General features: G+C 29.2%; 3 protein-coding genes across 3 annotated transcripts; all 3 read left to right on the top strand.

Moving 5' to 3' along the window:
• The first annotated feature begins 5,938 nt into the window (after window positions 1-5,938).
• OCT59_023314 (uncharacterized protein) lies at window positions 5,939-9,863 on the top strand. Its single transcript, XM_066131975.1, has 4 exons — window positions 5,939-6,548; window positions 6,644-7,372; window positions 7,447-7,994; window positions 8,065-9,863. The coding sequence occupies exons 1-4, from the start codon at window positions 6,041-6,043 to the stop codon at window positions 9,580-9,582; spliced, it is 3,303 nt and encodes a 1,100-aa protein (XP_066006685.1). The 5' UTR covers window positions 5,939-6,040; the 3' UTR covers window positions 9,583-9,863.
• Window positions 9,864-17,475: 7,612 nt separating this feature from the next.
• On the top strand, window positions 17,476-17,883 carry OCT59_023313 (uncharacterized protein; the record flags this gene model as incomplete). Its single annotated transcript, XM_025327952.2, has 1 exon — window positions 17,476-17,883. One exon carries the CDS (start codon window positions 17,476-17,478, stop codon window positions 17,881-17,883), a length of 408 nt encoding a protein of 135 aa, XP_025168804.2.
• A 3,864-nt stretch (window positions 17,884-21,747) lies between these two features.
• Window positions 21,748-25,143, top strand: OCT59_023312 (uncharacterized protein; the record flags this gene model as incomplete). The annotated part of the gene is made up of 19 exons (XM_066131974.1): window positions 21,748-21,767; window positions 21,851-21,906; window positions 22,001-22,058; window positions 22,127-22,606; window positions 22,693-22,838; window positions 22,910-23,015; window positions 23,087-23,125; window positions 23,200-23,346; window positions 23,420-23,452; window positions 23,540-23,669; window positions 23,740-23,826; window positions 23,935-24,069; window positions 24,139-24,207; window positions 24,282-24,291; window positions 24,349-24,411; window positions 24,488-24,695; window positions 24,768-24,832; window positions 25,006-25,056; window positions 25,136-25,143. The coding sequence occupies 19 exons, from the start codon at window positions 21,748-21,750 to the stop codon at window positions 25,141-25,143; spliced, it is 1,911 nt and encodes a 636-aa protein (XP_066006684.1).
• Window positions 25,144-25,723: the final 580 nt, after the last annotated feature.

Raw genomic sequence — 25,723 nt, 5'->3', positions numbered from 1 at the left:
CTAATCATAGTACCGGAACCATTTATGCAGTTATCTGTAATTTTCTGCGTAATATACAATTTAAGCGAGAAAACTTGCTGCTCCTTGGAATGCTACCAGGTCCGAACGAAGTGAGTCTACATAAAATTAATCATTACCTTGCACCAATCGTTAATGAGGACATCCCTCTGGGAAGGGATTATTCTAAATCGAACATACGAGCATCAGTTACGAAAAAAAATTCGTGCAGCGTTGATAATGATATCATGCGATATACCCGCTACGAGAAAACTTGTGGGCACGTTTCTGCATTGGTTTTTTACCACCGATGCCAGAAAAAGGCAAATTATGAAAATCATCAGCATAATTTTGCTGGAATGGGAGATATGGAGGATTGGTTTGTTGCCAGGGATTCAAACGAACATCTCCAAAACGCACTTGACTGGCGATGGTGTAATTCGGACACATCAAGAAAGAGATTCGTTAAACAGACTGGAGTAAGATGGTCGGAAGCTACTTCGACGCTTATTTCATTAATTCGTTTGTATCATTGATCCAATGCATTGTCTATTTTTAGGCATTGCAAAATGGATTGTAAAGCGAATTTGAGTCGATCAGGGAATCTTAACTTCAAGTATGCTCAATGAAGTTCAAAAACAAATGAATCAATTTCAAGTTCCGGTCAATTTGGATCGAATTCCTGGCAAAATCAACTGCGGGGAAGGATTTCTAACTTCACTGCTGACCAGTGGCGAAATATTTTCACAATTTATGCCACAGTATCGCTTTGGGACCATCTCTCAGCTGAAGATAGAAAAATTCTGATTCATTTTGTCAGAATTTGTTCGATATTGGTAAGTCAGATTATAGAATCTGACATGTTGCAGGAAGCTCATAGACGATTTGTTAAAATAATAAAGCTCATTAAGGTACAATACGGCAGGAATAAAATTACGCCAAATCTACATCTCTCGCTTCATTTGTCTGAATGTTGTCATAATTTTGGCCCATTGTATGCGTTCTGGTGTTTTTCATTCGAACACATGAATGGAATACTCGGTAAGATACACTGGCCTTTATTATTATTATTATTATTATTATTATTATTATTATTGGTTTTAAATTTTCTTTTAAATACAACCCTTAGGATTATTACCGAACAGTAACAGAAAAATTGAACTAGAACTAATGCGTCGATTAATGAATGATAACCGAATCAGAGATATCATTACTTCTAGCGCTCAGATGAAAGGTCTTAAATTACTCAAAAATCATCCTACCATTGGATCACTATCAGAAAATGACCAATTCGCTTCAGATGAAATGGAAAGGTTTTGGCTAAATTCAAAAAATATCCAGGAATCTACTGTTACTGGATGCGAAGCGTTTCCTGGTGAAATGTTAAGACCTACTTCTGAAAATGTAGTATTATCACAATTGATGCTCGATTTAATGATCAATTATTATATTGCTACATATGAAATGTATAATTTCTGAAAACCATCTGATGCTATAGAGCAAGATGCGATAACTATTCGTGTAAAAATGGATAAATTTGGAAGATGTCATATTGGATCTGAGGTGTTTGGCTCCGCGTTGTCATTTTGACACATAAAAAGTTCATATGTATTAGCCAAATTCATAACGACTGATGGAGAAGTCGATCGTTATCCTGGACAAGTCCAGTATTATTTCAAGCATGAAATTGACTTGCCAAATGGACCTACTGAGTATTATTTGGCTTTTATTAGGTGGTACCGACCAGCAAACACAGCAAATATTCGGTATCATTTTAGTATTGATGATACTGAAGAAACGGAAACATGCAATGTTGAATTATGGAAAACAGATTTTTTCCTGAAAGTAGGGATTGTATTATTCCAGTACACAACATTCTTTGCCGATTTGTGCCCGCTAAATATAAAATTTCTTCTAATCGCAATGCAACTGAATATTTAGCGATAAATCCATTAAATCGCAAGTTTCACATTCGGTAATTTACTAAAAGCTACAGAATTTTTCTTTACAATAATTGTTTAACGAATTTTATGGAATTGGTTATTTAATAATAAATAATACGAATAAATTGATTTACAATAAAATTTGACGAATCTTTAACTTTAGTGTTTTCTTATTTTACTTATATGTCATTATTATTTATTGATATTAATTAAAATTAATTAAAAAATTGGTTAAAAATCGTCAAAAAAGTTTTAAGTCGATCGTTGTTATTAATAAAAATCGATAAAAAAGAAATATTGGTCGATTTATGGTTTTTTTTATGTTACAGCTCAACTAAAAATCGACCAAAAATCGACCAGTTGATTTATGCCGAAATTTTTCTGAATTTTGTAATTAGCCGAATGTGTGATGAGTCACATGACGACGATGACGAAAAAGGTATTAATGCCGAAAGAAATGATTTTGACCAGTGCCTCTAACTGCAATATGTCATGTTATACATGTATAATATTAAGAGATGAGTTTAATAACCCATTAATTGATCACTCAACAATTTAATTACGCACTCCAATAATAATGCAAAATGTATTAAATAATGGTGATACTACAAAATATTCGCTCCATAACATGAAAAATATTTTTTGGACATTACCATAAGTATTATCATTCAAATTTAATTGTGTGATATTATTATATAATTATCTTTAATATATATTTATTATCTAGGCAACTTAATATATATCAGGCTTATATGCCTGATAGAATGCATCACCTGGATCTGAGTTTATATAAATATCAAGTTGAATATACACGAGATTTATTGGCAGAATAGTGTAGCTCAGATGGTGTAATAGAATTTGATGATAGATTGGCAAAAATTCCACATTTTTCAGGATTTAAATTATTTAAACATGGGCTCAGTAATATTAAAAGATTTATGGCTGAAGAATTTCGATCAATGATATGACAACTTGTATTTATTGTTGATGGTATCATTATTAAACTTCACAAGTCTAATTATACAACACATCAAGCTGATAATATGGACAAACAGTTGGTTAATTTATATATCAATTAGAACCAAATATATATCTTTTTATATAAAGATGAATTTACAGAATTAGATCTAGAAATTTTTAAGGTACAGTATATAATAATAAAACTTATATATATTTGATGGTATCACTTATAATTAATTGGGTAAAAGGGTTTATAAAATTATTATCACCATATTCACCATCACAAATGCAGTTACTAAAACTACACAATTGGATATATCACATTATTGCTGCAATTAAAGAACATGACGCTATTAATGGTTTTATGACCATAAGTTATAAGTTGTTTATTTAATTCTATTATTGCTTATTTATATAATATTTACATATAATTTAAACTAACTAAATACTTTATTTAAAAAATTATTTAATTTCTTTTAGATGGTAAGTTGTTTATTTAATTCTATTATTACTTATTTATATAATATTTACATATAATTTAAACTAATTAAATTCTTTATTTAAAAAATTCTTTAGGCATTCTGGGCAATACCTTTAAAAATATTTTCATCCTTTACTTCTGTTACACCAATAGTTTTTGCAGTTTAGAATAAGTCTATTGTGAAATCAGCTGGTCAAGTTATAAGTTGTTTATTTAATTCTATATTACTTATTTATATAATATTTGCATATAATTTAAGCTAACTAAATTCTTAGAAATTAAGAAAATTGGGAATTTGTAATTGGATTTAAAAAATGTATCACGTGAAAATATTTTTAATTATGTGTCAAATCATAATTTTGTAATGCTTTCAAATGCTAAGAAAAAAATTACCATATTTATTTTTAATAAAACAATATAAATAAAAAAATAATAATAATAAATAAAAAAGATAAGTAAATTACAATGATCAACGTATGAATCACTGCATAAAAAATGGGTCAAAAATCCATATAGAATAAGTAATCGATGTAATGCAATATTACAAATGCTAAATACAGTAAGTTATCACCCAAATTAATAGTTACTATAATATTATAATACTGATGATTAATAATTTTAAGTATGAAGGCAGAATATAATCAATTACTTATTTCAATTTTCAAAGCCAGTTGGATTTAATGCTAAACGAAATTTTCACTTTTGAATTATTATCACTTGATAAATTTGTTTCATCATATCAAAATACAACTACTTTAGCACCAAAAGCATTGGAGGTATTTGATCAATTTTTAATAACTTTAGATAAATTCTTTGATCTAATCAATTTGGCAGAATTTGTTACAATCCATTTAATTGTATCTGTTAAATAGTATAGATCCGTGGTGATATCTAGTGGGAATATGGTTCATGCAAATTCTAATTGGTATAGTCAACCTATTTTTGATAATATTTTGATTAATATCATGGATAGTAGCGAAATTGAAGATTACACTACATATGATGGATTGTGTTTTGAGAAAGTAAGTTTTTACAACAATTATAAATTTTTTATAATTACAAAATCTAATTAAGTTTATGATAGGTATTAATGTTATGTTCAATCAAGATTTTTTTATTTAACGAAGCATTTTATTTAGCATTAGTAAGGTGGTATGATTATAAATACAAAAATAGGCTGAATTTATATGATTGTTCATAGATAAACCTTACTTCTCAATATGAATTTATATCAGTAGATTCAGTTGTAGAATAATATCACGATTTGAAAAGAACAATAAATATTTGGTCAATACTTTTATGTTTTAATTTCTAGGAAATGACATTAAAAATTGTGTAAAACCAATATACAAGCATAGTCAATGTATATATAATAAACATCACAATGTATATAAAATTTAACAATGTTAAAATGTATATTATTAAATAATGTATTGATAGTGATGCATTATTAATGAATATTACCGAAATAATGGCAAACATTTGGATGTGATATACATTATGATGCACAACAGTCATTTGACTTCCTGATGTATTGGATCAAATAATAAGGGCTTAAGATCATATAGATCATAAAAAAGAAGTTGTTAATTATTATATTTTTACTAAAAGCACTTTTGTTAAAAAGATTAGATTTTTATTTATTATTAATATTTTATAAAGATCCAGTTTACTTATAATAAAGGTCACTATAGAAAATTGGCTCTTTACTAATAGTTTTTACCTTACTTTTTTTTAAAATTTTATTGGTTAATTAGCTAAAAAGAAAAAAAATCATAACAATGTATTAACATAAAATTTTTTTTATAATAGAATCTGTAAAGAATTTTTATATAATTTTTATCTTAGACCTGAAGGTGACCTATCGTATAAGTAAGTAGAATTCTGTTTCATGTCAAATAATCCAGAAGGTTTTGTGATTATCAACAGGATTGTTGTTGAAATTATTGTATAATATCTATTATTTTACATATATTATTATTTTTTATATTAAACTTACTTATTACCTTAACTAGAAATAATATTTATTTTATTAGGATTAATTGGAAAGTATTAATTAGAATGTATAAATAAAAAGAATGTATTAATAAAATAGAGAAATGTATTAAATATAAGAAATATATTAATAGAATACAATAATGTTAATAATAATTAACTAATAAAATCCCATGATTAATTTTTTAAACATGTGATATTTGAGGCCTAGTGATATATTGCCATAGCAATAAAAAATAAAACCCTATTAATAACTATTAATAAGTTATTAATTGGTTACCAATTAGCTATTTAATTGGTAATCTATTAATAGTTATAATAAAATCCATTATTAATACCTCAAATGTGGATTTAATGTGAATTTGATTTCTACTTTGTTCAAATAATATTTGAAGGCAAATCAAATATTGTAACTACCTAAAATTTTATTTTAAACAATTTAAAATTAGCAAGTCACATGAATAAAAGATTTGTCACATGATTTGTTACTTATCACGTGATAATTTCCGTGATTTGGTTTCACATTGTAAACAAGTAGTAGAACAAAAATTAATACATAATCGGGTTTCGTTAAAAATCGCAATATCGACTAGCACGCACATCATTCATAGTGCTATACAATAAAACAACACATAAATTTTATAGAATAACAATATCACGTAAAATGACTCAACGAAATAGGTTGCCACAGTTCGATCTATATCACTATGAACGTCCAGCTACGGTGTCGCGATTTGATTCAATTCGTCAGTCTTTAGTTAACGAACTAATAGCAAAAAATTATAGTGACTTTTCTGGTTTAACATCAAAGGAACTTTCTCAATTTATTGGTCAATTTCAAAAGTTCCAAGAAGAAGCTTTAGGTCGTAATGCACCACGAACAAATACTCCTCACCCCACAAAGATTCCAGCAAAATTATTTAAATTAGATCCTGCACTCACCACAAAATCTCCTGTTTTCCATATTCTCCGCGCTGCTTATGAATTTCGTGCATCAAAAAAATGGAGAAGGTGGGACTGGAATAATATGAAAGAAATGGTTGAAATGGTATCACATGTAAGAGATTATTTGATTGAGGAAGGGATCATTAAGAATCCTATAGTTAAGTTGGGAGAGTCAGTTGAGGGTATAAGGAGACAAGAATTAATTGAGCAAGTTAATTTGTTAAGAGGTAAGTCGTTGATCATTTTATATCAATTACTTTTTCTGTGGCTTAGTTGCCGCGAATTTGATTGACAAATAAATTTAAAAATTTCTTAATCATAGGACAAATAACTCATGATAAAGAAAGTGCAACGCATGTTATTCATTATACAAATGATAACGATGATACAGACGAAGAATGGTTTAGAACTTTGGAAAAAAAATCTGGTAGAGTGCTTGTACACTGGTGGTATTATCCAGATTCTTATGATATGTGGTTGGAGGAAACTGCGGAGCACGCTGATCCAGAACCAATGCCTGAACACAAAGGACCGTGGAATGTTAGTGAACGCTGGCTCACGGATAGTGTTATGTTTAATGAATGGATGAACGAAGAAGACTATGAAATTTCGGATACGTCAGACTTTAGAAGGATACCTGCTGGTGAAGACCAATCCGGTATTTCAGAGTCTGAAATTTTACCGGTTCATAAACGTAATTTAGATTCAATGGATTCTCCCTTGCAAATGGATATTGATGCAAGACCAACTGTAGGTGCTAAACGTGCAAGAATAAGATCTCCTGAACGTGACCCCTTACCCGAACACTCGAGCGTGTCTCTTGTTGACATAGAAATGGAAGCAAATCGCGTAGGTGGTCGTTCAAAAAAGAACGAACTTGATCCTATTACTGGTGGAGAAATTGCCAACATTTCTCAATCAATCCCCGTTGACACTCGTATCGAAGCTCCACAGGATTTTGGTGAAGATACTGAAGCTATAGAAGATAATACGGAAATGGATAATATAACCTCAGATTTGAATGACATACGTATACCCAATGATAACCACAGTAAGTTATTCTATTTCTATGTATTAAAAAAAAATGTTTATACATAAATGATAAATCTCTTTTGATTTATAAAGATATGGATGTTGATATGTTAGAGCAGGAACAAACTGAACATGTTGGTGATAATAATTCTCCTAAACATAATGCAAATTCTCCTGCAGTTGTAAAAGAAGTTGATGAAGACGAACATATGGGAACCCCAGAAGACACCACTAAGCAGCAAGATGATGCTATTAATGACACTTTACCTGAATCTGTGCTTCCTTCAGATGTGGTTGCCGCAAATGCTGAAGAAGAAAAGAAACGAATTGAAGAAGAAGCTCGTAAATATTTATCCCAACAAACACAAGAAATTATAATTCCTTCTTATGCTGCATGGTTCGATATGGCAAAAATTCATAGTATAGAACAAAAATCTTTGCCCGAATTTTTTAATAATAGGAATAAATCTAAAACTCCGAGTATTTATAAAGAATATAGGGATTTTATAATAAATACATATCGTCTAAATCCTGGTGAATATTTAACAGTTACAGCGTGTCGAAGGAATTTAGCTGGAGATGTCTGTGCTATTATTCGAATTCATGCTTTTTTGGAACAATGGGGTTTAATTAATTATCAAGTAAGCTTGATTTTTTTTTTTGTTCTTTTATTTTTAAGATTTAAATCTTTAATTCATAATTTACATACAGGTTGATCCAGATACTCGACCTTCATCTGTCGGGCCACCTTTTACTGGGCATTTCCGGATTTCAGCAGATACTCCAAGAGGTCTTCAACCCTTTCAACCATCTACCACATCCTTACCAGCATCAAATTCTTCTGTTGCTTCTGCCGCCGCTAATGCTAGTGCTTCTGATACTTCTATAAATGTCAAAATGGAAAGACCGATTAGTATACGTCAAAATATATATCAATCAACAATAAACATCGACGTAGGCTCGCAAATTTCTCAAGATGACAATGCAAGTGTCGGAGTTGACGGAGGAGTAACCGAACCACGTCAATACAATTGTGATACTTGTGGAGTCGATTGTACTCGTGTGCGTTATCATAGCCTGAAAACTCCGAACGTCGAACTATGTTCGAATTGTTATTTAGAAGGAAGATATCCTACTACGATGTACAGTGGAGACTTTTTGAAAATGGATGATACACCATTTAAGCATGCTCAAGATGATGATTGGTCAGATCAAGAGAAGTATGCACTCCTTGAAGGTGTTGAAATGTTCGAGGATGACTGGCATAAGATTGCTGAACACGTCGGAACACGTACAAGAGAACAATGTATTTTACAATTTTTAGAATTTCCGATTGAGGATCCTCTTAGTAATGTTAAAATGTCAGATTTGGGCCCATTACAATATCAGCGTATACCATTTAGTCAAGCAGATAATCCTATTATGTCAGTGGTAGCATTCTTAGCTTCTGTCGTTAATCCCGGTGTAGCGGCTGCAGCTGCCAAATCAGCATTAAAGGAATTATCGTCACCAAAAAATTCTGATAAGTCTAAAGAGATTAATGGAATCAATGGAAAAGCTGAGCCCGCAGAAACTTCTGGAAGTACTCCGCCTATTGAAATTAAACAAGAAGATGTCATGGACACAGAAGAAGGAACAAGTGATTCGAAATTGGAAGCAGCACAGTCTTCTAATACAGCAACAGCAACAGCAACAGCAACAGCAACAGCAGCAACAACCACAGCAACAGCAACAACCACAGCAACAGAATCAGCTACTGATACAACTGTTGATCGACCAAAATTATTAGAGAGAGCTGGTGCTACAGCAATGGGATCCGCAGCTGCTAAAGCTAAAGTTCTCGCGGATTATGAAGAACGAGAAATACAGCGCCTAGTTAATGCTGTCATTGAAAATCAATTAAAAAAGCTTGAACTTAAGCTTCAACAATTTGAGGAATTAGAAATTGTACTTGAAAATGAGAAAAAGGATCTAGAGAAACAACGACAGTTATTATTCAACGAAAGATTGACACTTAAAAAGAATAGTTTGGCTATGCAGGAACAGTTGAGGCATTCACAAGCTAGTGGGTCAAAGCAACCATTAAGTGGTGGTTTTTTTAACTCAAATGGTAATACTCGGATTATAACCAATGCAGAATATCAACAGCAGCAAATACAACAAAATACGTCCGTTAGGCCATTGGGACAAGAAGAAGGAGACAATGATCCTGTTGTGATGAATCTTTAGGTTTGTAGATCTTATGAAAATTCGACATTACAAACCTATATGTCTAAATTTTGCATTTTTGGAAAGTGGGCATAATTTACCGTATTTCTCATTTTTTGTCTATACTAAAACTTATTATATTCACTATAGATTGCGTTTATGCATTCTCATCCATTCATTAGTTATTATAATTGCTTTTAATTTGTTTTTTAGAACCTTTTTTTTTTATAACTTATCACAGAAATTCGTATGGATAAAATGTATATAATGAAAATAAATATAATATAAAATTTTGATATTTTATAAGAGTGGCATTTTTGATTAATTGAAATTATTAATAATTAAAAAAAAAATGAAAACTTTACTTATTTATTATAAACTTATATAGAATATAGAATTTTTCTAACTATCACTGGGGGTGATGATCACCGGTAACTGAAATTATGACGATCGACTAGCATTAAAAAAATATAGTGCCGGTAAAAATTGATAATTCTGGCCAACGGTGATGATCACCCCCGGTGACTTGAAGTAAAAAACTAGAATGAATAGAATATATTCTATAAATGTCCCATATATAATATACATAAGCTCTATAATTTTAAAACAAAAGGTAAACAAATCTTTAAATAATAACTTATTGGTTCTAATTAGTAATCAATAATTTATTATATAAAAATAAACTATTTGACTTAAATAATTATAATATTTTTTTCTTTGGTTTTTATATTTTAAAAATAACAAGTAAAATTATATCAGTAAATATAATTATATAAATAAAATTTTAAGTATTACTACTGGTGATTGTTACTTTATCAAAATTAGGATAGAACTCTAGGTAGAATTAAAAATGTTATAAAATTCTACTTGCTAATGCTGGTATAAGAATTAATTGTAATATAAAAAATGTTTTATTATTTATATTTATTAGTTATATTTATTATTATTAGTGCTGTGATTTCCTTTATTTTGAAAATAAGACTTTTTGTTAAAAATAATCTGCTTCATATATGATCTACCCATTTGCATAATTGATTAAATAACCATTATTTGAAAAAACAACTAAAAGGTATTAAACAAGTTTTTAAAGAATACAACCTTTGGCCAATAAAAGGAATTTGAACAATGCTCTAAATAATGTAATGATATATATATATATATATAGTATATATAAATATATTTCAATAGTACATATATAAGATACTCTAATAGTATTATAAGTGAATTATTAATTATATTAGAATAGTTTTGTAATTATAATATAGTTAGACATAGTAAAATAAAAAATAAAGATTTTTGCAGTTAACCTTTATAATTATATACTCTTTAAAATTGTATGTATAATTTTCAAAATAATGTATTTATAGAAAATATGTATTTATAAAAGTAAAATAATTAAAATAATTAAAAATCATATAAACTTAAAATTAAACTAACAAGTGTATTTAAAGAGATATATATAGTAAATACAATTACGATGAAAAGTGCATTTATAGAAAGTTGACTATAAAAAAATTATAAGTTATAATTAGTTATAAATAGAATAATTAGTATAATTTTAAAAGACTTTTTTGACTTTTATTTTCTAAATTAAGTAATAATATGAAATAAAATAAATAATTACAATATATAAATAATAAACTATTTTTTTAATTTTTTTTATTATTTTTTATAAAAAATTTTTTAAAAGTAAAATTGCAAAGATTTGTAAAATTATTTTTTGATAATTATTGTCCATAATTATAAAAAACATATGTGACAGAATTTTAAAAAATTTTTAAAGAATACATATAATATTGGGATCCAATTTTGTATAAACTTACTATGTAATTTCTTAATAAGTCATATGTTTGAAATTGTATAACCAAATAACAGTTATGCAAAAAGTCAGATTTTTATTTGTATAACAATAATGATTTTTGATTTTCATTTTGTATAATGGATATTTTTTTTTATATACATTTAAAATTTTTAAAGTTTTTTTTTTATTTTTTGTTTAAGAAATTTTTAAGATATTTTTTAATAAAGAGTTTTTTTATTTGTTTTAAAAAACACTTGAAATATTTTTTAATAGAAATTGTTTTTTATTTGAGAACATTTTTTTAATTAAAATAAAGAAATTTTTTTAAAATTCATTTACAAAATTAAAAAAAATTCATTTTATTACATATCTTGGCATTTAGTAATCATAGAAAATGAAACACAGCTTATTAGATTCGTCTCAATACGATGAGTCAAATGGTGGTAGTTTCATATTTCTAGGCATGATAGATGCCGAGTTATGTGATAAAATGGAAAAATGCACAGTAGATGAAAATACAAAGTGCCGATGTGTGGTATAGCTCAACATCTATCAGACCTAAAAACATGAAACTACTACCATTCAATTCGTCTTGTCAAGATGAATCCAACAAGCTGTGTTTCATCTTTTTACGATCACTGGGTGGTAAGATATATAATAAAATGTATTTTCTTTTATTTAGTAATATACATACAAATTTTTGCATAAAACTTACTATATTATATATATTGGGCATCAATATCTATAAGGTATTTAAAATTTTAACATGCAATTTTGTTTAAAAATTTTATTTAAGTTATTTTTTAATAATTTTTTTTAAAAAAATTTTTTAAGTATTTATTTGTTAGAATTTTTAAATAGTTTTTAATAATATTTATTAAAATTTTCAATGAAATTTATTTGAAATTTTTCTTTAAAAATTTTTTTTTTTATATAAACTTAGATTTATAATTGTATAATTTATAATAAAATTTGAACTTATGTGATGATTTTGTATAAAGCTTCTAATAAAATTAGATGTATAAAGTTATATTAAAATTTTGGGTCTGGATTTAAATTGTATATGTTGTGTCTCAGATCGATTCTTGCCTCAGATTGAAGCTCACGCACCTCACATTGAGATTGTCACCTGACGCACCTCATTTGAATCATTCAATAAAGTCTGTTATAAGTAAACTTTTTTTCTCATTAATTAAACCACTTTTTGTAACATAAACAAACTTGTGTACCATAATGAGTTACATGTTTCCTAAAATTTTTATGTAAATCCGATTTATATTGAAGTTTATATTTGTGTTTTATCTGAAAAATCATTAAATTTTAAGTCATTTTTCAAATGAAAAAATTTAATAAGTATGATTCCAATTAATTTGAAATTATAGGATTGTATACTTAAAATAATGATAAATAAGTTTACTTAGTACTTAAAAATACATTAAAATTGGAAATTTTGATGTTTAATTATAGCTCATTTTTATTAGCAATTAAGGTGCGTCAGATGACAATCTCAATGTCGAGGTGCGTGAGTTTCAATCTGAGGCAAGAATCGATCTGAGGCTAGGGTTGGTAAAGTCGGTCACGTCCCGGTTTTAGTCCGGTTTGCCCCAAGACTTGCAAGTCCTATCTGATGGACCTATAAACTAAGTCCATATATGATTATACGGGACTTGTGTCAGCCGAGTCTGTTCTGGACTAGATCCTAAGACTCAGTCCTAAACCAGTTTAACGTATAACATTTATTACAAATTCTGTATTAAAAATATTAAAATTTCTTTTTTTTTTTATCGTTTTCCTTAAAATTAATATAAAAACATCATAAAAATAAAAAAAAACTTCAAAAAAATATACTAAACGTTTTATTTGTATAAATGATGATCATATGTTAATATGTTATACAACGTAATATTAAATACTGCATTTAACAAATAAAACATATTTGAATTACTTCAACCGAATTTGTTCACCAATATTATTCTCAATCCAACTTTTTGTACATAACGGCTCTGATCTCTCTGCATAAACGATTTTGAACTTTGCGATTAAGTATTGCTTCGCAATGAAAATGCTTGTTCACAGGCTACACTTGTGGATTGTATTGCTAAGTAGTCTTTTGCCATTAGTGAGAGTACCGGAAATTCAGTGGAGACTGTGGAGTGGGCTTGCCACCAAAGAAGCACTTCCACATTTTCATCACATGGCAAAGCTAGATATCTTTCTATTTCAGCAAAATCAGGGCTAGGTGAGGGTGGTAGTGTTATTTCAGCAGTTACTCCTATGCGACGTTTTTTTAGTTGACGAAAATATTCTCTTGATGATGTAGAAGGAAGGGAAGCTTGTGATTGTGGCTTTTGGGAAAGATAGAAGGAAAATTGTTCACGTAAGGCGGCAATAGCATTTGTCATTGGTTCACCTGGTTCAAAAAGAGAAATTTTATTTCAGAGGTCTAATATTGATGAGATGGTAGTATTATTATCAATAATTAACCAGTATTCTTTAAGTTTTTCATTTATTGAAGCAGCTAACATGTATTGTCCAAATCCATCCTCCCTTTCCACACAATACTTTAGATGATCACGAATTTCATTAAAGTAAAATCGAACATCAGCAATAGTTGGGTACAATGATCCTGAGAGGTTTTTTGTTGCTCTTTCAAGGGGTTCTAAAATGATCACTGTTTCCTTTGATTAATAATTAAAAAGGATTTAATTTTGTAAGTAGTAATAACGAAAAAAAAGAAACTTGTTATTAAAAAAAAAAATATTATTTCATTTTTACCTTTATTTTCGTCCATGCTTCAACATCTGGCATTAATTCACGCACACTATCATGTTTAGCTGCAAGCATTTTCAATGCTGTTTCCATTCGCTGTAACTTACGAAGCATGTAATAGGTGGAGTTCCACCTCATTTCTATGTCTATTTCTGGCCGAAGCGTACTCAAGTTTCTCTATAACACAATTCACGTAATTCATCGCATAATAAGACCGAATTTTTAATTTTTGACATTAGTTGTCGCACTTCTACTATTTCTTGATCAACTATTTCCATTCCTTGCTTAACTGCAAGGTTAAGTATATGTGCTGAACAACGATAATGGCTGAAGGTAAGATTATTTAATTCTTTTTCAAATTCTTCTGATAATTTCCGTCCACATACTAACATCGCAGATTCATTATCTGTAGTAAGTGCTAACGCTTTACCTGCTAAGTTGAATTCATTAAGAACATTAGTGATTGCTGCTGCCATATTGATTCCTGTATGACGAACTTTAAAAGGAATAATATCAAGTAAAAAACGCTGAAGAACCCAATTTTGGTCAATATAGTGAATTGTTAGGCCAAGGTATGCTTCACTACTTATAGTTGATGTCCACATATCGGCAGTGAAGGAAACTTTACTGGATATTTTTTGTAAATCATAGCCAATATTAGAACGACGTTCATTAAATTCATCAATAATCATTTCTTTTATTTGATGTCGATCAGGAATTTTGTAACGAGGATCGAAAATATGCATCATTTCAATAAATTTTTCATTTTCCACAACACTAAAAGGTTGTTGGTTATCAATAATCCAAATAACAACTGCTTTGTCTCGCTCCAATTTCTCTTTTGCAGGCCAAGGGTCTGTACATTTGAAATCTAATGTTGTTTGCTTTCTGACCTTTGGGATTATTATGTTGTGCTTATTTAAAAGATGCCGTTCAATAGTAGTATTACTTGACTTAATAGAAAATACATAATTGCACCTTTTGCATACAGGTACTCCCGGGTGAGCTGGGCTTTTACAATCTACATAATTCCATAGAGGTGAAGTTTTTCGAGAACTTTCTTCAGTATGTAATATGTTATCCAAAATGTCGTCACTCTGCCTCAACAAAATTAAACGTGTCATCTAAACTCATTGTATAAGTTTGTACAACAAAAATTAAAATACCGTGTAATATATATACCAAATGTAAAAACCCTTTTTATTGGTTAGGACTTATTTAAGACTAACTCCTTATTAGTCCAAAAAATCGGACTTAAAGATCTGCAGACTCAGTGTTAGGACTGAGTCTTTAGGTCCGAAATAAGGACTTTTACCAACCCTATCTGAGGCACAACATATATGTATTCTTCAGAATTCTACTCCAGATATCTTCAAAACAGATCATAAATCACATTTTTAGCAAATTGGCTTATTTTTCAAAGGCTCAAAAAATCATTTTTTGAGTTTTAACAAAAAGGAATGTTTTTGGCCAAAAAGTCTATTATAACCTTTATATTGGATATCTGGAGTTCTTATGTGACATACTAGGTCTGATCATTCAGATTTTTAATCAAAATTAAAATGATTATTTAATTGCTTATCTCTTTATCAATCTTGACATATCACCGATGTAACATATGAAGTATATTATTGGGTAATATCACATAAATGTCAATTATATTATTTGAATTTGCTTTATAGATTTAATAATTCTTGCAGACCTATGGCAGTTATTATTTGACTATGACCAACTTTTCTAAAAAAAAGGAATCTCATATAAAGGTATTTAGTAAAGGATCTAACAAGCACATAATAATTATTATCCTTAAAAAAAAATAATATAATTAAAAATTCTTTCCTGTACCGTTCACGTCCATTTTTTACATAAGAAATAAAATGCTTTTTTCTCATTATATTACTAGAAAATTAGCACTTCAGTATTAAGGCAAAAGTGTTTCTTGGTTAAAACAACATACTTTTTATTATCGCTCTTTTCAGTTCAAAATAGTTTACAAGGACTTAATAGTCCTTTACAGAAAATTTTTTTTTGTTTTCTTGTGAAGTTTTCTTCAAAAAAGGCATAAATACAGTGCAGTGGTGCACCAATTAGATAAAAAATGCTAAATAAAGAAATATTTATCGGCTATACTTTTTTCTGTCCAGAAAAAGTGAAACAATACACAGGGGCTGATACGATATATTCCACTTGAAAAGGAAAGTCCTATATCTTTTTATATGTGGATTCGTTAAAAGATATGTTGATAATTGTCACCAACAATAAACATATAATAAAGAAATATAATAAGCCTTTTAAGATTAATTTGGATAGGGCTATTATGAATACTAAATACAGGATTTCAAAATACTTGACGAATGTATTTTGTGGGTTACTATATATTGGCCATAGAAGGCACAAGTAATAAGTCTTTGCTATCGGTAGTGATTTTTTTGGTAGTATTTTATAATGCTTTTTAAATAATATTAATAGGAATTTTTGACATGTCATGTAAATATTATATTTAATAACATATATATTAATAAGTCTATTAACAAGTATAATATTTAATATAATATTATAATTAATATAAAAGGATAATTGTTATATATTACAAAATTATTATTTTTTTACATTTTATTGTAATATGGTATTTTAATATATATTAAATTATAATAGCAATCATATTGTCAATTATTACAAAATATACATTATAGGATTATTATATGGTAATCAAAAAAATAGGCACTGATAGCTAAGTATTTTTTACGAATACATCAATTATTATTAGATAAACTTGTTGTAATAGAAAATAGATTAAAGAAACAAGAAAAGAACAAATAAACTACAACTTATATTAAATTCAGTTATAGTAGACGAATGTGGTATTTAGGATTTTATATCCCATGTTCGTTTTGTAGTAATGTTTGTGTTTATGTCATATCAAGAAATAGAAAAGTTCAAAATTGTCACTCAAACGTGATAGTAACTCCTACACCTTCATCACAGAATATGTTCAAAAATTTTAGTTAAATTAAACAAGTAATAAGTAAATAAGTAGGTGTGACTTATACAAAAAAAGTTTCGATGAATAGTGAATCAGATAAATATGCTGTTACGTATTCAAATTTACGTGTTAATAAACAATTCAAACCAACAAAAGAATAAGAGAAGTATAAAAAAAAATTCAAGAATAGCCTTAAGAGTAATAAGAACAAATGGCAGGTTACAAATTATGGAATTGAATCAAAGTACTCATTTCCAAACAAAGATTAAAGTGTAGAATTGATATTCTCAAAAAACACTATATATCAGTAAAAGAAATGAAGTTTCTGATGGATCAAGTTACAAGTGAAAAGAGATACAATATGTTGAAAGAAGATATTTTTATAAATCATTCTTTTAATGAAAAACATTTTTTTGAATTAAAAAAGAAAAAAGAAGTTTCTTTTGAACGTAAAAATAGTAATGTAATAGAACAGTCAACTAGTGTTATTATGGGTATTATGGTAGACAATATTATCACTAACCTACAGGAGCTGATAATCAGTGTACAAGATAATGTCGCTCCCTGGCAAGAAATACTTAAAAAAGAGGTGCCTATTACAAAGGCAGAATTTCATCGTGGGTTGAATAGTATCAGAGATAGTCAAACTTTAACAACATATTGTAATGGAATGAGAAAAGGAAGACGTGCACGTGGTGTCACTCATGATTACATAATTAATCAGTGTGCAATTAGAGCTCGCAAAATAGAGCAAAGTTTGTGGTATTAAGAACATAAGTATAAAATTAGTTATTCTTGTTTTGTTTTTCTATTTTCTTTTATGAGATGACTAATTTTTTAGAATTAAATTATCAAAATAAAAAAATGAGTAATTACTTTGGTTTTATATTATTACCTATTTGATAATATTTACATAGGGCTATTTAGTTAGAAAGAAAAATATATAGATAGATTATCTATTGAATTCATTATTATAGTTTTTACATCATTCCATATTTGATTATATTTACATATGGCAAACTTTATTTGAAAGAAAAATATATAGACTTCTTTTAGTAGTTTTAACAAATTAATTAGAAATTTTTTTCGTGTTATTTCATCATTCTGTATTCGATAGTATGTACTAAAGCTCCTAACGGTTTGGGCTAAACCGAGGAACTGATCTGAAACCAGCTCAAAATTCAGTTCAGTTCGGTTCGGGTATTAGAACTAAACATGGGTAATGAAACCGAAACTTCCTGAAACTCTGTCAGTTTCGATATATACGAAATAGAGTTTTGGAAATGCATATATTTTTCTGATTCCCGAATCCCGACCCGAAACCGAAATAGCGTCAGGTATTATGAATTTCTTGATGATTATTGAGCACGTGATTTCGTCAATATGACGTATGGCACAGTTGTTTAAGCAATTTAATTGGGTAATGCTGGTTTTGGGATATCGGGATAGGTTTCAGAATATCAGAAGTTGTTTCGAGTTTCGGTAGAAGTTTAGGTTACGGGTTGAGTTTTGATTTGTATATACTAAAACCCGAAACATTCGGAAATGCTCTTAGGAGTTTCGATACCCATGTTTAATTAGAACTGAAAAACTGGCAGTTCGGTTCAGTTTAATCCAATTTTTTATAAAAATGCGAAAAATCGAATAACAATCCATCTAGTGATCGTACAGAGTAGAGCCATATATCATTGGATTCGTCTTGACGAGATGTGTCAAATGGTGGTAAGATCATATCTCTAGCATCGATAGATCACACGTTAATCCATGCTAAATGATTTATCAATATTTGGAATTATCAAGCTATCTATCAATGCTAGAGACATGATCTTAGCGTCATTTGATGCATCTCAGTGAGAAGAATCCAATGAATATAAATTCGTCTGTATACGACTACTGGATGGTGAATAATGTCAAGTTTCACATTTTTTAAAAATTTTTGAGCGTTAAAAATTAAAAATTCCGATACATGAATTTATTTGCCGTCCAATGGTCATACAAATATGAATTAGAACTCATTGGATTCGTCGTGATGAGACGAATCAAATGGTGGTAAGAACACGTCTCTAACATCGATAGATAGCTTGATAATGCCAATTTTTTATAAATCATTTAGCATGAATTAACTCACGATTTATTGATGCTAGAGACATGATCTCACCACCATTCGACTCGTCTCATCCAGGCGAATCCAATGAGTCCTAATTCATATTTGCACAATCATTGGACGACAAATAAATTCATGTATCAGAATTTTTAATTTTTAACACTCAAAAATTTTTAAAAAATGCGAAACTTGACATTATTTGCCATCCAGTGGTCGTACATGGACGAATTTATATTCATTAGATTCGTCTCACTGAGACGCATCGAATGACGCTAAGATTATATCTCTAGCATCGATAGATAGCTTGATAATTCCAATTATTGATAAATCATTTAGCACAGGTTAACGTGTGATCTATCGATAATAGAGACATGATCTTACCACCATTCAACGCGTCTCATCGAGACGAATCCAATGATATATGGCTCGACTTTGTACGATCACTAGATGGACGGCTATTCAATTTTTCGCATTTTTATAAAAATCAGATTAAACTGAACCAAACTGCCAGTTTTTCGGTTTGGTTTTTACAGATTTTGGCTTTAATCTGAACCGTCTATAATTTGGACCAACCCGACCTGTTCAGAGTTTTACTCTATGTTCTTTTACTAAATTTCTTATAGATGATAAATAAATCTGGAAATGAAAAACAGGGAAAAAAGAATTCATAAACTGATTGGCTTAGAAATAAGCAAATTATAGTTTATAATAGAGATGAAATAGATGATTACTTAAGCAATACTTTTGAATAAATCCTTTACCAAGTGGAGGAGAGAGGAGGTAAATCTAATGCTTAAGTATCTATTGAGGGAATAATTGCGCATCTTTTACAATTTGGAGTTCTTCTCTTACAAATAAGCGTCTAGAACCCTTGTAAAGTTTGTAGAGAATAGGCTGATTTTCTTTTATCAAATAAGAATCAATTGTAAAGACTTCAGGAGACCAATTGCAATCAGTTACCCTTCTTCTCCTAGTACCTTTTAATTCACCAGGTTCTAATAGATACTAAACTTTCGTATAGCTAGGTAAAAGTGGTTCATTATAACCAACTGGTCTTTTATGAAAACAACTATTTAAATTTGCGTTTAGGAAGCATCCAGGAACTTGTAGACCTACCAAAAGTAGAAAAGTAAAAATTTCAGTTAATTAGTAATGTTTCATTAAAAAAAATAACATTTAAACTTCGAAGAATACCTTTAAAGTTCCATCCAGGTGCAATTCAAGAAGTCGCGGACCTACAAATTTCATTTCCTTGAAAATCTTTATTTTTTTTTCAAAGTTCCATCCAGATGTCATCCAAACCAGTGACTGAAATTATGACAATCAACCAGCATTAAAAAAATATAGTGCCGGTAAAAATTGATAATTCTGGCTAATGGTGATGATCACTTCCAGTAATTTGAAGTAAAAACCAATATTAGATTACTACACGTTATTTATATATAAATTTACAAAAAAGTGAGATTTGTCTAAGGTCAAAAAGGCTGTTTTTCAAATAATTTTTGAGAAAAATGCAAAATGTTGATTTTCAAATTTTTACTTTACTAAAGGTTTTTTTTTTTAACAAAAATTTCAAAATTTTGTCATGGTTAACATCAAATTTATTTATTATATAAGTTAAAATTTTGCGATCAGTAATTTTTAACTCGGGGCAAAATTATAAATCATTTTATAACTGGCAAAATTATATTTAGAAAATTTCAGAATTAGAAACCTATCAATCATTCCAAGTAAAATACATACTTCTTTATAATCAATTTGATGAGTTACTCCAATCGTATTTACAAAAACAAGTGTGTGTCAAAACGTAAACACCAATGATGTTAATGGACTGATTTCAAAGTTTGAATGAGTTTATTAAAATTTAATTTTAATTAACTTTCAATTCAATCTATAAATTAGTCAGGATATTCGGAATTAAGAATGCTAATTGTCAATTAATTATTTTCAGAAAGACGGCGATGAGATTAAAAATTTGAAGTAATAGTTCTTTGGAAACTGCACAGAATATAATGATAGCCCGAGCGATTTTGGTGATTAGTTATTTTGATAATGCATAAATGATAAATAAGTTACATACTGTAATTTGGTGAATCAAAAAACCCGCAATAATGATTATTACTGCCACTTCAAAAGATCCATGGATTATTCTTGGGAACACGAGGGACTTTTTTACTATGTTTCGTCTATACGTTGAGTATAAAGCCAGATATCATCGACGTGAGGACATTTAAGATTTTTAGTTTTTACAGTTGCGAGACGTCGGAGCTGTGGAACAAAACAAAGCTAATCTAGTTTATAGTAACGCGCATTAAGATTTATGACCATTGGTTATATTACCGCAAATTAAAGAACATATCCTCATCCAGTCTTAAGTAAGATGATCGTTATAAGTGACTCAATATTATAGTAATTAATTTTATTAATCATTAAGTTAAATAATTTCAAATTTTTGCATTTTATATAAAACGTTCTTAAAAGTTTGTACGACGCATGGTTAGCATTAATTTTTCGTAATTTTAGTAAATAATGTATAGGATAATCTATAGGTTAATTTAAAAAAAATTTGCACTAATATGGTTTAAAATTTATCTATACAAAATCGTACAAGTGTAACAATATAAATTATTAGCTCTTTTTTAAAAAAAGCTGCTTTCCATCTCTCACAAATAAGTAAAAAGTTGTATAGTAAATTATTCGGGAACTTATTTTTCAAAATTCGTTTAACGCAAATAAGAGTTATATTTAATAATTTTTTTTTTTTTGGGACTATTAACTTAAGATCTTTGCCAGCTTATAAATATTAAAATGGGAGAAAATCCACAGTACACACAATCTTGGTATTAATTTATGCTTTTACTTTTATGTGTATACCTTTTACTTCTTTTAACCTACCGTTCTTCCTTAGGCCTTATCCATATGATCCAAGCCAACAACAATATTTGGCGCCTCCAGGAACACAAACAGCAGATTATCCTAATTACTACACTGCAGCTGCAACTGTTTCTCAACCCTTTGTTCAGTATCAACCTCAATATCAGTATTCTAGCACTCCCGTTAACGCTTATACAAACACAGTTAACGCTTCTACTGTGTTTGGTCCTCCAGGAGTGACACCACAACCTTCCCCTTCAACTTTTCAACCAAATCCACCAGGTGTTAATGCAAACACTTTGTGGTACTCTTCGACGACGATGTCTACTCCTGCGACTTATCAAACTAACATTTATTCTACAGCTTCATATGATCCTAATCAATACTATCAAGCGCAGTACTTAAATTATCAGGTTCAAACAGCTCCGAACTCGATTTCTTACCCTACTTTCTCACCAGTTTCTGTACCTCCCGTCGCGACTAATTCAGTAGCATCCTTTAATCCTCAACCACCGTATGTATATTTAATTATTATTATTTGTTATTATTATTGTTGTGTTTTGATTTATTAATTAATATAACAATATTATTGTTAAATAGTACTTCTGCTCCTGCTATTATTACCACCACAAGCAATGCTATCATTAATAGTGTTAGTCAGAGCGAAAAGCCGATCGCAAACGATGTTCAGCAGAATGCTTCTGGAAACTCGAACGTAAATTCTGGAGCTGAAGATCCTAAATCAAGTAATTATCAAGTTTATAATTAAAAGATATTTCTTCTGGCACTTCGAATAGACCTTCATTTTTTATTATAGAGCCATTATACCGTCCAATAAAAATGGTACGAGGAAATATGAAATCTTCTCCTAAGATTAATCCGTTAAGTCCGAAATCAGAGTCTTCAATTCAAAATCCACCAGAGTATGTTTTATTACTTGTGATTTTATATAGTGTAAAAGTGAATTAAATTAGAATTTCGCTTTAATATATAGGAAACAGCCGGAAAATAGGGAATGGCCAGAGAGTTTGAAGTAAGCGCTTTTTCGCCATTTTTATAGTTTTGTTTATATGTAAAATATTATATTTATCTCGACTTTTTAATAAGGGATTATGTCCAGCGAAGTTTCAACGCGGCTCCACATAATATTGATGCAATTGAGAATGAATTAAAAAAGATAATTGCGACTAAACTGGCAGAAGGCGCATTATATCAAACTGATTGGACGGAAGTGGAATTACCGAAAAGTTGCAGGTGTGATTTATTTTGCATATTTAAATTAACGATGATTGCATATTAATGATATTATTATTCTTTCCATTGACAGCGTAATTAAAGAAAAGGATAATAAGCGAAAAATGTAAATATGTAATTTAATTTAATAATTTATTTTTTGAATTTGCTTTTATTCATAAATGTATAATGTGTTTAACTTATCATTTTCTAGCTTTAAATCACATAGTCGTTCTCCAGATAGAAATTCAATTGAAAACGATCGTGAATTCCAGAAAAGGGAAAAACGCGCCAAGCGTTTTCAAACCGACAAAAATACTAAATCATGGGGATCTCCTTCCGCAGTATGTTTTTAGATACCTCAGTAGTACCTTCGGAAAAAAATATTTATTTATTTCTTTCTTTTAATCACAGGAAAATGATCCTGTGATTAACGATTTGGAGAATACGATTGTTGGAACCTGTCAGAATCTTGAAAAATCATATTTGAGATTGACTTCCGTGTGTATAAATACTTGGCCTTTACTAACAGACATTCATCGTCTTTTTTCATTATTTTCTAGTATTCAGTCTATTCTACTAACTTAAATAATTTGTAAATTACGGCAGGCTCCTGATCCATCGACTGTTAGACCTAAGCGTATATTGAAGAAAACACTCGAATTTTTAAAAGAAAGATGGGTCAGAGAACAAAATTATACTTATATATGTGATCAGTTCAAATCTTTACGACAGGACTTAACGGTTGGTTAACTTTGTCATTTATTATTGTTAATTTATATCATCTTTATGAATGCTTATAATGTATCCAAGGTTCAACGTATACAAGATGAGTTTACCGTAAGAGTTTATGAGACACATGCTCGCATAGCGCTTGAGAAGGTAACAATTTATCTATTTTCTATAACATTAATAAAAGGAATACATGTATTTATATTCATATTTATAATGTGTAGGGCGATTTGGGTGAGTATAATCAATGTCAAACACAACTAAAGGAACTTTACAGGTTAAATATTCCAGGTCACGTAATGGAATTTATGGCATATCGACTTCTGTACTTCCTATATACGAGAAATCGTTCCGGTAAATTGTTATTTTAATAGCGGGTATATATTATATATTACACATTCTTAAGAATTTATGATTTTCTTTTTTTTAGATATAAATTCATTGATCGCAGAATTAACAGATGAAATGAAGAGAGATGAATCAATAAAACATGCATTAGAGGTTAGATCCACTCTGGCTACTGCAAATTACCATAAGTTCTTTGAGTTGTTCCTTAAAGCGCCTAATATGGGAGCTTATCTCATGGATCATTTTATTGAAAGAGAAAGAATAGCCGCTTTAACAGTATTGTGCAAAGCGTAAGTAATCTATACAATTTATTCTAAATTTGCTAAGTCACATGATATCTCACAAAAATTATTTTAATTTAGTTTCCGGCCTAATCTTGACCTTGAGTTTGTACGTTCCGAATTAGCTTTTAATGATCTCGAAGAATGTAAAGAATTTCTTAATACACATAATGCTGCTCCTTTCATAAATCCAAATAACACTTTAAACACTAAGGACGCTTACAGATCAATTGAAGCGAGTGGCAAAAAATTTGAGAAAGTTGATATCAAAGGACAAATTTGATGGAACGACAATTTTTTTTTTGTTGTCAATATTTAGGCGAATTACAACAAACACAATCTATTACAATTGGAAGACTAACTTACATCCGTGAGATTTCAGCCCTAATCAATTGAACTAGTTTATTTATATCTGTTATTTGCTTTTGATAATCGTTTTTATTTCATAGATTTTTGACTTATACACACGTTAACATACATTATTTATGGCAAGGAATTGCCAAACTATATTCAAAAGAAAAATATAATAATTATTGACTGATTGATTTAGTTTGGAATAATATTAAGAATAATCAAAAAAGGTCCATGACAATGGATATTGTTGGATATTGGTTTTATTTTTGGTTAGTATTGTTTAGAAGTGAATTTTTAATGCGAGGAATTATCAATGTAATGCAATAATAAAAGATGTATATATTATATATATTATGACTGTATGGCCGAATAAGTGATTTATCCGGTATCACGACTATCACGTGATTTGAAATATTATTGCGCCCCAGGTTCCCATTGGATCCGATGTGGAGTTGGCTCGGATTCCATGTAATGACGACAGAAGACATGGATCCGGATGATTTACAATTGATTACAAATCAAAAAATTCCAGATGTTGATCAATCGGACCCGGTTCACAAGCCAGAATCAATGGAACTAGGGGCGAAAATTAGTATAGCTTTCTTGGGGGGGTGTACGATATTAACGCCGAGTTAACGTTAACGCTATCACATGCAAGTGACACCCTAGTCCCTAGAAGGACC

This window comes from Rhizophagus irregularis, chromosome 32 (genome assembly GCF_026210795.1).
Source record: "Rhizophagus irregularis chromosome 32, complete sequence".
NCBI lineage: Eukaryota > Fungi > Glomeromycota > Glomeromycetes > Glomerales > Glomeraceae > Rhizophagus > Rhizophagus irregularis.
This window is presented reverse-complemented; position numbering and strand designations above follow the sequence as displayed.